The sequence below is a fragment of the Punica granatum genome, chromosome 6, assembly GCF_007655135.1.
Source record: "Punica granatum isolate Tunisia-2019 chromosome 6, ASM765513v2, whole genome shotgun sequence".
In the NCBI taxonomy this organism is placed as follows: Eukaryota; Viridiplantae; Streptophyta; class Magnoliopsida; order Myrtales; family Lythraceae; genus Punica; species Punica granatum.
In genome coordinates, this window is record NC_045132.1 from 298,476 (window position 1) to 312,587 (window position 14,112).

The 14,112-nt window shown below is 36.6% G+C and overlaps 2 protein-coding genes across 4 annotated transcripts; one reads left to right on the forward strand and one right to left on the reverse strand.

Moving 5' to 3' along the window:
* The first annotated feature begins 1 nt into the window (after position 1).
* LOC116211696 (transport protein particle 20 kDa subunit) lies at positions 2-2,184 on the forward strand. 2 transcript variants are annotated; one of them, XM_031546173.1, is made up of 6 exons: positions 2-163; positions 441-557; positions 1,099-1,184; positions 1,290-1,351; positions 1,531-1,616; positions 1,767-2,184. In XM_031546173.1, exons 2-6 carry the CDS (start codon positions 477-479, stop codon positions 1,857-1,859), a joined length of 408 nt encoding a protein of 135 aa, XP_031402033.1. In that variant the 5' UTR covers positions 2-163; positions 441-476; the 3' UTR covers positions 1,860-2,184. The 2 variants fall into 2 exon arrangements, with proteins under 2 accessions (XP_031402033.1, XP_031402034.1); XM_031546174.1 differs by having other exon boundaries at positions 4-190.
* Positions 2,105-6,979, reverse strand: LOC116211694 (fatty acid amide hydrolase-like). Of its 2 annotated transcripts, XM_031546171.1 has the most exons (20): positions 6,794-6,978; positions 6,437-6,546; positions 6,289-6,349; positions 6,008-6,198; positions 5,797-5,926; positions 5,627-5,704; positions 5,283-5,430; positions 5,017-5,129; positions 4,710-4,785; positions 4,469-4,540; positions 4,301-4,349; positions 4,150-4,221; positions 3,978-4,058; positions 3,744-3,847; positions 3,568-3,660; positions 3,394-3,462; positions 3,221-3,285; positions 3,046-3,107; positions 2,844-2,939; positions 2,105-2,598 (listed from the first exon to the last, which is right to left on the reverse strand). In XM_031546171.1, exons 1-20 carry the CDS (start codon positions 6,891-6,893, stop codon positions 2,542-2,544), a joined length of 1,827 nt encoding a protein of 608 aa, XP_031402031.1. In that variant the 5' UTR covers positions 6,894-6,978; the 3' UTR covers positions 2,105-2,541. The 2 variants fall into 2 exon arrangements, with proteins under 2 accessions (XP_031402031.1, XP_031402032.1); XM_031546172.1 differs by lacking the exon at positions 4,469-4,540 and having other exon boundaries at positions 6,794-6,979.
* Between the last annotated feature and the right edge of the window lie 7,133 nt (positions 6,980-14,112).

A 14,112-nucleotide genomic window follows, 5' to 3' on the forward strand; every position in this document is an offset into this window, starting at 1 on the left:
CACGAGTCCTGTGGTCATCTGGTGGGCAGAGACTCCGTCTGATGTTTCGCTTTCGTCCCAGTGAGGAGAGGATCTCTGCAACCGATCGCGCTCTTCTGCGGCTGTGAGCTGAAGGAACTTGAGGAAGGAAGCTCCGAGCAGCTGCTGCTTTAACTTTTTCACAGTACTCCCTCCCTCCCTCCCGATCTATGTATGTAGTCTTCCTGTTTAATCACTAATTGGAGATTGGATCGCTATTTTTGCCATTCGGATGGATCCTTAACCATAGAGGTTCGACTATTTCAAACCTTGGTTCCATGTATCGGCAGGTTCCGCGATCCTCGTAGCTGTTGTTTTCATTTGACAACTTTCAGCCTCAATCTGACAGTCTCCTCAATAAGAATTCTGAATTTATGCTGCTAAGTGTCTGACTCGGGGAAATTTTACTGATACTTCTGCAGTTGCGCTTGTGCGAAGATTTAGAAGAATTCTAGGGAATGGCGACGACAGCCTGTTTTATCATCGTCAGCAGGAATGATATCCCTATTTACGAAGCTGAAGTCGGATCTACTGTCAAAGTGAGATTCTTTTTCCTCCTCTTTTTGCTCAATCAAGATGGATATGATATGCGTTTTCTTTTTCTTGTGTCGGGAATTTTCTTCCAACATACAATGGGATGCTTCTGATGATTACATGGAGCGATTGTGACCATCCATCTCTTTGCTTTCTATCGAGATTAAACCGTGGCACCGGCATACAAGTCCAGAGACTTCCTGTTGTTTCGGCATTGCTTTGTTACTGCATCTTCTGTGTCTACTATTTGCTAGGAGCGCAACGCAATGCTAATAGGACCCTTCCCTTCTTTCTTTTCTCAATGAGTGTCTATTGAAGCATGTCCGGGCGTGACAGAGGGGGATAGACTGAATTACTTTATGGAGGTCTGCATTATGTGAAATGCTATTTCCTTTGAATTTATTGCAGCTCCCAACTTAGTGTTGTAGTCAAATAGATATATCACTTCGCTTGAGGAATATGGTTTAAGAATATGCTTGCTCCGTGATGATGATTTTCTGCTGAATGCTATTTGCGTTCATTCGCTGAATCGTGATGGTCTGGCAGAGGGAAGATGCTGCACACTTGCATCAGTTCATACTGCATGCAGCACAAGATATTGTACAGGACCTTGCCTGGACTACGAGTGCAATGTGAGTTCCTTTTCCTTTATATAATGATTTTTGTTTATGATATTTCTTTTTGATTTCAGCTGTTATTGTGGTTACACATTAATACTTTACCTGACCCAATTGCAGGTTTCTGAAAGCAATAGACAGATTTAATGATCTTGTGGTTTCAGTTTATGTTACAGCAGGCCATATCCTTCTATCGCTCAATAAGTTAATCATCATCCATCATACCATTCAGGCTAATGCTATGGCAAGCTCACCATTGTTTTTATTGACATCTGATCAGTCATTCATGCATAGGTTTTGCTGGCTATTCTATTTGTTTTTCTGGTCATTAATTAGCTTTTCCTTAACTTGGTATCCATACATACACGATTTATGCTCCTCCATGACTCTCGTAATGACGATGGAATTAAGAGCTTCTTCCAAGAGGTTCATGAGCTCTACATAAAGGTAAAGTCCTGTTCTATGCATTTCTTCTGAACTATTGCTTGTAACTCTGCAAACCTAGAGGCTTTAGCACAGGTTCCTGATTCAGGTCAGTTAATCAATGTTTTGATCTGATATGGTTCGTTAATCAGAATGTGGGATTTGATTTTGCAGACTCTTCTCAATCCCCTCTATTTGCCTGGTTCCCGCATTACATCTTCTCATTTTGATACGAAAGTCCGAGCGCTTGCAAGAAAATATCTGTAGAAGCCGTTGCTCGGAAGCTAATGTCATGCTGCAGGGATATGCTGGCAAGTTTCTTCAGCCTTCATGAGCTCCTCTTGCAATATTTTGATTCTTTTGGAAGTCTTCCAATGGCTGCTGCTGATTATTTTCCTAAAACATTCTGAACATGCTGTTTTCCCAGCTATATGGTTGCAGTTTTCCTGCACCAGTATTAGAGATTGTAAGCGTGTGCCATTCCATTCAGGCACCATGTAGTCTTTGAGTTCTTTTTTTTTTTGGATGTTTTGGCTGTTATGGGACATTGAGCATCATTATATATGTTAAAGAGAACTATAAGCTCCTCATACCTGGATCTGCTTATCTCTAGCTTTTAAGTCGGGGCAAAAATAGTAAAGATTTGGAGAGGGAAGATGAGACTCGGAGGGTTCATACTTGGGTGTAAAATATAAATGAAGGCACTTGGAATGATTTACTGACATGAAACCTGAGATTTCAGGAAGGCACTTCGTTGTTCTGTATCCCTTGTTTTACGGTCAGTGATTATCTACCTTTCACTTCCTTGCTTTACTAATACGCATGTTCTTTTCATTCAGAATGCAAAGAGAGTCGATTGATAGAACATGTAATTGGCTTTATTTTACAGCCCAACTGTGAAGAAAATAGCCCAAAAAAGAAGTGTTCAATTTCCTTTCTGCATTTTTTTTTAATGGAGCAGATCATAGTAAACTTCTGGCCTTTTGTACTCTCCCACGTACAGTGCCTGCACCCAAATTCAAACACGAATTTTTGTCAGACATTTTCTTCCTAAAAGTAAAGAAGCTGCAGGTTCGGTTGTGAGGCTTGTGGCCTTTGTATGGCCGACTCACAATCCGTAGCAACTATTGTAAGAAGGACCAAAAAACAGATTCCACGGTTATGGGGATGAGTTAAGGAGAGTTCCCCAAACATCGTTTTACTTGCAGCCAATGGAGCAAAATAGCTATCAGAATAAGACTTATGCATCACCTGTATGGCGTATGCTATGTGGATCAAAGTTGCCTCAGACCATGGCCTCCCAATTAATTGAAGCCCAATGGGTAAGCCCGCTTTGTCATATCCGACCTTGCAAAATAATCATAGGAAATTATTATTACTATTATTATTATTATTTAAAAGAAAAAACATTGATCAATAGGAGGAAGTCAATAGACAATGTATAGGCTCATACTGGAACTGTAATTGCAGGCAATCCCAGGAAGTTCCCCACTATCGAGTACCGAACAAGAGCAGCTGAAATCTCGAAGACGGTATCGGTTTAATAATTGTCTTGTTGAACTAAGATTCTTTGGAGTTAATGCGGCTATGTGTCTATTCATTTTCAGTTGTTGGGTCTTTTTTTTTACCTCCATTTATATAGTCGAGTTCACCAGTTTCTCGGGCATCGTCCAGAATCGGGTACGCAGTCACCCTGTCAGAACAGATTGCACACCAATTAAAGCAAAGCTCCGGTCTTGTCTTGCAACACTCCCTGTTTTATCATATTTCAGAAAGAATGTTCATGTTATCAGAAAAATACCCTGTCATTGGAGAAACAATGACATCCGCCTCAGCAAATATATTGTTGTGGAATTGCATCTGCCGGTTCCTGCAGATTGCAAACATTATTCATCCTAAGATCTCGATCACGAACAGAATTATTCATAGTAATACACGCACACAACAACCATGATCCCAAAATCTATGTTGTTACCTAATCTTCTGTGCTTTTATATATTCCTTGCCGCTGAAGGCACCGTACACAGCAAGCGCAACCCTTGCATCCCATCCCAGCTCTGCATAATCCCTGCATCACCCGAGCCGATTTCTTATCAAAAAATCTCTTCTCCAGGAGAAGGAGAAATGTCTGCAGTTTCCCCGAGAACGTACAGATTTTTTAAATGGGTGCTGAGAGAAGTGCTGCTTTCAGTCCCGATCGTTGCGTAATGTGCAAGCCTCATCGTCTCGATTTCAGGTATCGTCACCTCCATGACCTACCCAACCCAATGAATAAATAACGGAGAAATGCCAAAGCATCATGGGATAAATGAAGTGTTCTTCTGTTCACTTATAGATTCCAGAACATATATCAGTTTTTTCCGAAAACAAGGACATTGCAAAGACCTTCCACCCGTAATTCTCGCGAAGCCGATCTAATGCCTTGAAGCAGCTTGCTTTTATTTCTTCGCTGCAATCATTGAACCACTGGTCGGATACGCACATGAAACCTGTTAGTATAGATAGTAAACAGTCTGATAAATAAGTTATTTTGAGTTTTTGATATTGGATGGATCACCTCTCCATACTTCGCCAATCTGATGCCCGGCATCGACTCTGCCGACTTCAGCAGTGGATAGTGTATTTTTGGCTGTTTGAAAATGAAAAAGAACTCATGAAATTCAGGATTGGACCTACAAATTTTGGGAGAAAGTGTTGAATCTTTTTACCGATGAATTAGCTGGGTTCGGATCAGTGTTGCCACTAATAGCTGCATAGCTGAGGACAGTGATCAACGAAACTATTAGGGATTTAACCGAAACAAAGTCTTCTATCTAGCAAATATAAATTAGAAGTTCATGATTATGAAATGTAAAACTTGAATAGGAATCACAGACACAATGAGTGCGTCTTCGATGGTGCCTGCCAGTATTCCGACCATCCCTACTGTCCAGTTCAGAGGAAGAACTCTGAGCAGTGAGGAAGACACACACACAAAAGAAAGAAAGAAAGAAAGAAAGAAAGATGGAAAATCAATGTTGACAGCTGAAGAAAAACAAGAAATAAAAGAACGAAAATTTATTCACTGCTGGAATCACCAGATTATAGAGTTGGAAGAGCTGAACAGCATCTTCTTACCCATCATTAGGTATGCGGCTGAAAGTTGGCTTTAGACCGACCACCCCACAAAGAGCTGCAGGCATTCTAACCGATCCTAGACATAGAACATGACTACTTTAGAATTATTAGTTAATTTACCCAGTAACTATTTCAAACTTAAGCATTTGGATGTAGCAGCATTGCAGCTGATTTACAGCAAGGGGTTTACCAATCGAATAAATTCTCCAGGGTCGAAATGTCATTTTTTTTTTTTTAAAAGCGCGATAAGATATTTCTGTTCTCGATAATATACCTCTCGAAAGATCGAAAAGATAAAATGAGTTACCTCCTCCATCGACGCCGAGTGCAACAGGGCACAACCCAGCAGCCACCACCGCAGCAGACCCACTAGAAGAGCCGCCCGTGATCTTTCTTGTATCATAAGGATTCCTCGCAGTCCTAAAGACCAAACCGAATTTGTTTAAAAAAGAAGAAGAAGAAGAAAGATGAAACACAAAAAGTTTATCGATACAAACCCATAATTCTTTTGATGGCAATAACATTGGTTTAATTGTGCAAAAGAGGAGGAGATCCATTTTATTAGTATGATACCCGTAATGAGGGTTGATCCCACTGGTTCCAGCTCCAAGCTCGTGCATATTGGTCTTGCCAACCAATATGGCCCCGCACAACCGGAGGCGTGCCACGCAGCATGCATCTGCTTTACATTGCCTGAATCTATGCAACCACTTTGTACCTCCTAGACATGCATTAAGAGTGGCATTAAGAATTGATTCAACAGAAACAGAGATTCTGGCCCCCCAAAAGAAAAACAAAAAATAAACAGAGATTACTTGAAGACCAAGCAACGAGAGGGATACGAGAAAATAATTAGACGGTCCCATAATAAAAGATTGTCCATAATTAGTCAGTCCCATAATAAAAGATTGTCTAACCTGTAGTTGGGTATGGCAAGCAATCTATTTCATCCTTTACTGCAATCGGCACTCCATCAAGAGCGGAAATCGGCTCTCCTGGAAAAGTTTGATCATTTGGGAAAATCAGTTGGCTTTTCTCTGAAAATGCCAAGATAATGGTTCTCCAAAAATGAAAAAAAGTTGCAAACCTCTTTTGTAACGGATGGTCGATTCCTCTGCTTGCCGAAGAATATCTTCAGGTTCGAAGTTGATAAAGAATGACATCTGCAGCGGAGTCTTTGAAGATTTGGTGACAGCCGCTATAAATTTCTCTGCAACCTGTCATTCCAGAAAGAAAGTAGGACATGATTGGGCAGAAGAATTGTCAATGCGAATATTATGAATGGACCAGTAACTTGCCATAAGGGGAGTTATTTCTCTCGAGCTGTAAGCTCTAGCGTAATCCATTATGGTCCAGCGGCCGAAAGAACCCGTCTTGGGACCATTCCACGAATTTTCCACTGATAATGGAATGCACTCAACTGCTTGTTGCACTCGGCCAGGTACTGATGAATCCGACTCTATCGCTACGACTTCTCTCTCATTCAGGTCTATGACGAAAAACTCTGACTGATGTAACGTTTATCGCATCCGAAAAATAATCTCAAAAATGAAAGGAAATGTATATATATGAATTGCACCTTCAAGCGGATGTAACGGAACAAAAACAGGGGCCTCTTCCATCTCTGCATTTGTGACAAGCTGCCAATTGCATTAAAAGATTAACAAGTGTTTGCCTAAAGAGTTTTCCTCAACCAAAACGAATAGATCGAAATTGCTAGCTTTTACCTTGTGAATGAGATTATTCCTCTTCAGTAAATATAATAGCAATGATCCGAATATTCTCGACTCCAAGAACCATACGAATATCTTCACGAGAAATCCCGCCATCCTTGGAGCTGAAATGAACATTAGCGTTCTTCATATTGAATTTAGAAGGCCAAAATGGAGAAAAATCGCAAACAAAAAACAGCACAAGGTTCATGTCCCGTCGATCAATTCTTGGCGTCTAGTTACTTATTATCAAGTTTTCTCTCTCAGCACAACATCTCGAGGACATGTCCAAGAACCAGAGAAAACACTCAAAGGTTTCTAGCTACGAAAAGGCACTGAAGATCAGTAAACTCGTTCTGCTCGACACTGAACCTTTGACATTGGCTCGGAGATAGTATTCATCGCTGTTCGGTCCGAGATCAACGTCCTTCACTGCCTTGTAAACCACTCCCTTCGCCGAGAAGATTCCCATTTTGAGAGAAAGGAATGAATCACGGATGAGAGCGGACGAAGAAATCGGTGACGAGAAGAGCTTGGGGAAGCAAACAAGAGAGCTATGATGAAACCAAATTGCGGGTTACTTATAGTTAGAGGGTAGGCGGAGAATGCAAGAATATAGATTTCCACATTTTTTCCCTTTATTTTTTTTTTGGGGTAGATTTTTCTCTTTATTTTTTCATAATTTCTTGTAAGCTTCTGTATTGGGACCTTTCTTGATTATTCCTATGGAACCTACAAAAAAAGGAAAATTAATTTCCTAAAAGAAAAAAAAAATTTAATGGGAAATTCTCGAAACTAATAATAATAAAGGAGTAGTCATATTTTTCCCGTTTCCCTTCCCATTCGGGACAGTTAAAAAGTTGACTTTCGTAACCGCTTTTTCTCTCTTTCAAGTGGGCAGTTAATGACATGAAATGAATCAAATTCCACTTCACTCACCTAGTCCCCATCTGTTTAGGTATTAGCATTACTTACGGCAAAATAATTCAATGAAACATTTCATTTCATCATGTGGTTTCGATCGGATGTTCAATCGCTTCTTAGCAATGCTCGGCAGGGAATGAATTATTTCTGGAAATGTTCGAGAAAGAGAACCAATCCCAGCAGTTCACGTTGCTGCAAGCAGAAAGCAGGCAATTCTATTCGTTTCGTCGAGCTACAAACCGTGCTGACTTGATTTAGTCGGAATGGTTTGCCTTTGTTTTTCAGAAAGATGCATGCACTATTTTTAATTTGTTTTTCTATGTTTTGGTCGGGAAAAAAAAATCACACGGCTTAAAAACTAATCGTGTCAGAAACAAACATCGTGGCATCACATCCTAAAACACAGAATTAGAATTCTGCTCCAGAAGATGATATATTTTTCTTAGCTGATATGTATTAATTAAGTAAGAGCTACCCCTTTGATTGAAGAACGTAACAATGTGGCCTACACCTTCCCTTATCCTCAGCTTTTAATTTCTTCCCTCCAAGTAAATTAATAGAAGGGGCATTCTCAGCTACCTGTACTGTACTGGGGTACTGAAATGAACTATATACATATATATGTGGGTGATCCTCCACGTCACAATAAATATAAAGACACCTCCTATTAATATTAAATAATTGATCAAGGTTTGCTCGATCTATTAATTATTGATATACATCGGCTAATTTTCTTCGTAAAGAATATTAATCTATATAACACAAAATACGAGTACCGCTAATTTCTCAACAGTAAATTGGACTCGACGTTCCATATATTTCTTTATCAGTTGTGTGCTTCACTTACAATACTCTTATCTCATGGGTAGTGTTTGTCCGATATGACTTTATTAATTGTATAGATGAATTTATTAAATTAGTCATCTCTCCCCCTGTCGAGGTGATGGCTACTGCTCGAAAGACCACACCATCTTTTTAATAGACGCAGCCATCAAATATTAAATTTTCACTTACCCAATAGAATTTTCTTAAGAAAAATGAAAAGACACAAATAATTAAAGAGAAAGGAATTGAAAATAAAATCGTTTCTTTCTTAATTTGCAGGATACGACTCATCGCCAAACTAAATTTTAGAGGGCGCCCGTTGCTTGTAGCGTAGGGTTGTAAAACCTATTAAAAACAATCGTGTTCGGGACTAAACCGATGCCAATTAAAAGCTAGTGTTAATTTATAAGTCGAGAATATATATTTGTGGGTGTATATATATATGTCTCTATATCATGTGACCACCCTTGGACGGGAAGCACATTCCCTTGCCGACCATCCTACTCTGCTTTTAATGTTTTTATCCTTTCCTTAACCGCCATTTCTCCTCTTAGCTATATAGCTACTATGGGGAAGATGTTAATAAATTAACTTACAGAGAGATATCTAACTAATTAAGGGTCAAACCAAACTAAATAGCTTGCTAAATTACACACAAATATTTAAGGTATCTGAAGTTCGAGTTTATGGAAACTAATATAGACAAGGAGTCGACGATGAGCTAGCTAGAAGCCTTTTCATTTGGTTTAAATCACAGGAGAGGGCAAGATTGGAAGATATATATTAACTAATTGAAGGAGTTGAGTTGGTAATTGCAATTAAGAGAAGAAACCATTTAGCCCGGAATGCAAGGTTCCTCTTGGTAAGTAAGCAGGAGAGGGCAAAGCATGTTTAATTTCAGTTAGTGATCACACCAAATCCAAGACAAAGTTCGTAATAATCGATTTTTTTTTAAAGGTTTTTCCTGAGGTGGGTACACCAAGACCAAAGTTATGAATCAAATCAAACAGATGGAATTAATTAATTCGTCAAAATAAACTAGATATTATAGTACTGCAGCTTCTAAAGTGATTGGATGACAAATTAAATATCGATTTATCAGGTCGAAAGTAATGACTTGTGATTTTGATTTACCACTTCTTCACTTCACCCAAATATCCTCACTCTTCTCAGTAATTATTATTTTGCTGCGTTATACATTATCATTATTTTAGGATTGATAGTCCGAACCAAAAATATTAAAGAGAAGAATTATATCCGCGAAATACACGCTTAGGAAATACTAGATTGCCGTCTTGCATGCACGGGCAAACTTAGGAGAATCTGCTATATTTTTCTTATTTAATAATATAAATTATACTTCTTATCCTAGCTGATATTATTATTTAGAGAAATTTCTCATAATGTAATAGCAAAGGTGAATTCTCTATATCCAAGTTTATTGTGAACAGATATACATGTGTGTGTGTGTGTGTGTGTTTTGCGACTGCGATGCCTTAATCAAGATGATTAAGAAGATGGTGAAGAAGATTGGGCTCGAAAATGACGTGGTAAAACCCTCCGGAATACCTGAAACGTCCATATGGTGCAGGGTATGAGAAATCTACTATGTGAATTCGGGAAATTACAGAGTGCAGTCGCTCAACCACTCAAAACTCTAGCATCCAATCGAGAAACCCTAGCTTCTCTCTTGTGCTCTCGCTCTCAAATATTTTCTTTGATATTAGGTTGTCACAACGAGAATGAATAGGGATATAAATTCCAAGAGAAATAAATCAACCCAACATGGAAATAAGAAACTGCCAAAATATGATTTTATTTAAACTAGATCGCGATTCTATAGCCTTCTGCAGTAGACTGCCGTAGCATTGCAGTCCACAACCCATGAGATCTGCTTTTCCCCAGGCTGCAATTCCCTCCTTGCAGTTGATTGCACGCGCGCGGTACTATAATTGATTGTTCGCAGTCTCAGTTGCTCGTTCATTTGGTGTTCGGGTCTCCAAAACTGGTGCGGGCCGAAAGGTAACTCAAGAAAGGCAAGACCGGGCCTTCTACGAGATGAACATGGCAGATGGATGGGAGGATTTGTTCAGAATGTAAAAATCACGACTTTGGTCTCGGCAAAAAAGTATGTACGGAACATATTGCTAGGAAAGATAATTCTTGATAGGTCGATCAGAGTTTGTCCCTCGCCCCCTTCATTCGACCCCATGGATATGCGGGATGCAATGTGGCTATCATTAGAGAAGTTCGGTGCTTGCTTTAGGGGGATTGGACAATGGTATACTGGTGGAACATGTATGTTTATCGTGAAGGAAACATGTGTGTGAATTGATTAGCGAATCTTGCGTCCATGCTTCTCATCCGAATTCATTGGCTAGATATTCTTTCTTGCCCCTCCGGGTTCCTAGCTCGATCTCTTACTATTTGGAGATACTACAAGGGTCAACGTTTTGCAAAAGTTGTCTTTTCTATTAATGCAGTATGAATAGTTCCGCGCGAGTTTGAAAAATTATTTAATTTATGTAATTTTCTAATTACTTCTTGGAGACTTTTAATACATTCATGAATTGATTTAACATTTCACTTTAAAATTTTTAAGGTTTTATTTGCGACATATAATATAATTTTACAATTTTGTTAAAAATAAAATAATGAATCAATAATAGAATTGTAATTGAGAATTCTAAAAATGGAGCTTTCGCGTATTGTACGGTATTTTTTTTAATGATTTTCACATGTGGTTAGACTAGATAAGAAGTTAAGTAATATGGGAATGAAAAATTTAATTGTAATAATCTAATCATAAAAAATGATATTATAAAATATACATAATATTGCTTTATTATGAAAGGAAAACTTATCCAACAAAATTGCAATAATAAGAAGTAATTTGGTTTGTCTCAGATTATTATTGTCAATAAAAAGTTATAAGAAAAACTTATATTGTTGTACATGTATATTATACACACAATGTGAATAAACAAAATTATAATAGAAATAGTTATTGTTTAAACTTAAACTTAAGTTACGTAAGACCATACTGATCTTGAGAGAAACGACTTAAGGTAAGATGTGAAGAAAAATAAGAGTAGAAAGATAATAGTGTAGAAAATGAATTTTCATATGCTTTATTTATAGGACATATAATACATTCCATTTAGAAATATATTTCATAATTCGAAGAAAATCTTTTGTCGAGAGAATTTTTAAATTTTCATAAAGGAATATTCTATTACATTCCTCAATACAAAATAACGTAGACTAACATCTAAAGTTCATTGAACCAATACATACAAAATCTTGCAAAATTCATTTAATTTAAATTAATAAATACATGAATCTTTTTCGGCAATTATTATGTTCTTATGGAAATGGACGAGTACGTGAACGAATCTTTTTTATAAAATATTCAATTTTTCAAGCAGGTCAATAGGCAATTCACCACAACACAAGCCGAAGGTGTTTTGCAAAAGACGACATTTCACGAGCGATTTTTGACATTTATATATTATAATAGATTGAACTTCAACCCATATTTCCCAAAGAAAAAAAAATATAATATATTATATATGTATCACCCTGACCCTAAAATACCCGAAATATATAGAGTACATAGATTTCACAAAATTTAAATTGATTTGGATCAGGCAATCGAGATAGTCCATAACATTCAAGACACAACCAACAATATAATTATATATTTTAATAACTTTGCTAATTAATCGAAATGAAACTTCTAGTAAGCTAGCTAGCTAGTATTAGTTGATGATAGAGAGCACGTCACTGTCCAATTAATTGATATTTTCCCCACAGATGCAAAAAAATTCTGCAACTACTCCTAACTACTAAAAGCAACTTTGCATGGGAAGAAAGAAAACATCTGTATATATATATATATATTAGACCATGTACGTAGTAGTCACAATATCCATCTTATACAATATTATTGTCATTGATTTATCCCTGGCCATGCACAATGTCTTTATCACATAGACACTCTTAGCACTCTGATATGAGCTATTTGGGATTTGGCTAGCATTCAAATACCTACGCTTACAGCATGTGCCCACATATACTCTTACGAGCCAATGTTCTGCCAGCAGCCTATTGCGTCCAACTATGATATATATATAGATATATATATATACAGTCGTCGAAGGTGCAATTATAGAGCACAATTGGACTAAATCAATAACCACGATACATTACATCAGTATGTAATAATTGAATGCAATTATGTGATCATTATTATTATATAGTTCATTATAGTGCAAAGAAGTGGTAATAATCGAGAGTGGAGTCTGAATTGCTTTTGGAGACCATGCATGTTTTGAGTTTAATAGATTTTTCAATAAACAGACGTTTAAACAAGAAGTACGTACTCTCATTAACTAATCACTAGACTGTTGCGGTATCTCATGTTTCGAAAAGGAAAAAAAAATTATATATATATATATATATGAATGATTATGCATATATGTTGTATTTTCTGCCAAGAAGTTCGGCTCTCTTTGTTGCATGGGTATCGGAGGACAAACAAGGCAATATTCTCTCTATTATTTTCCAGCGAGAAGGATATGAGGTTTCCCTTTCCCTCTAGCTGGGCATTTTAGGATTCATTCATTCATTCCACCAACCCAGCCCCAACTCCCCCGCCTTCGTTTTTTTTTTTTTTAATCTTTAGTTCTTTTTAAAAATTTTAAACAATTTTTTTTTAATGATGTGGGGTGACTGGGTTTCAACTACTAACTATTCTCCATCTATCTCCTGAACACCTAGCAAACTCACGAGACAGATAAATTCGGCCACACCGAATCACAAGGGGCCCAATAAGGAATTTTCTCTTGCATAATTTCAAGAAGTATTTTTCACATGTTTTTCATGATTACTTTTGCTACTTTTCCGATATTTGATTGTTTCTTTTATATATATTTAGAGAAGAGAATATACCGGTACTATCAGGGACGGATCCAAGAACCGAAGAAAATTGGGTGCGCACAACGACATTTTCCTAATTTTAAAAACATATTATCTAAACCATGATTTCATAATAATATTATGATTTTTGTTAGATCCTCTTATTTATTCTTCGAATTATTCTCCTAATCAACATCCAAGGATTGTTTATCATATATAAGTTTTTTAATGGGTAATATAAATAAGTTTTAAAATGATATAATAGGCGTACAATTTAGGATGATTTAACATTTTTGTAATATTACATCTGAAAAAAGAAAACCAAATATTGAAAAATTTGGTGAAATCTGAATACATATATGTATATATAATATATATTAAAACACCTTATAATTGCCTCATTTGAGGGTCTTTTATATTAGTTTGGAGAGATAACTGAGAGATATTATAAAAAATTGACCTATAATTCATTATATCTATTTATATTATAACGAATTAAAATTGATTTTAGTACAGGGTCATCTTAGATTGCTACATTGTGCCATAAACTTTTTTACTATTTCTTTAAATTTTTTTTACAATCATAACATAGAATATTCAACAAACTGGACAAAAAGAAGTTTTTCCCTCCTAAAACCTTTTACTTATGCTTTTTTTTTTATCAATATACTTGACATTTTTCTATTTCTTACTTACTCCTTTATTCATACTTTCACTTTAATATCTATGAAATAATTGTTGAAAATTTTTCCCTCTTTGTTGTACAGTTTTATTCTTTTATAAAGTCTTTTATAATGAGTTCTAAATTTTTCTTTGGGTACTCGTAAATTTTTCTCTTATAATCATATTTTTCTTCCTATTTTCTCATCATAAATTTCAATCACTAATCATATTGTAATTATCGTACAATTTTAAAATTTCCTATAACACTTTTCTAGTTATATAATAAGTCCTAATATATCAAATGATTTTTTAATTAAATCCTAATGAATATCGATTGAGCAAAATGGCCTATTGAAATA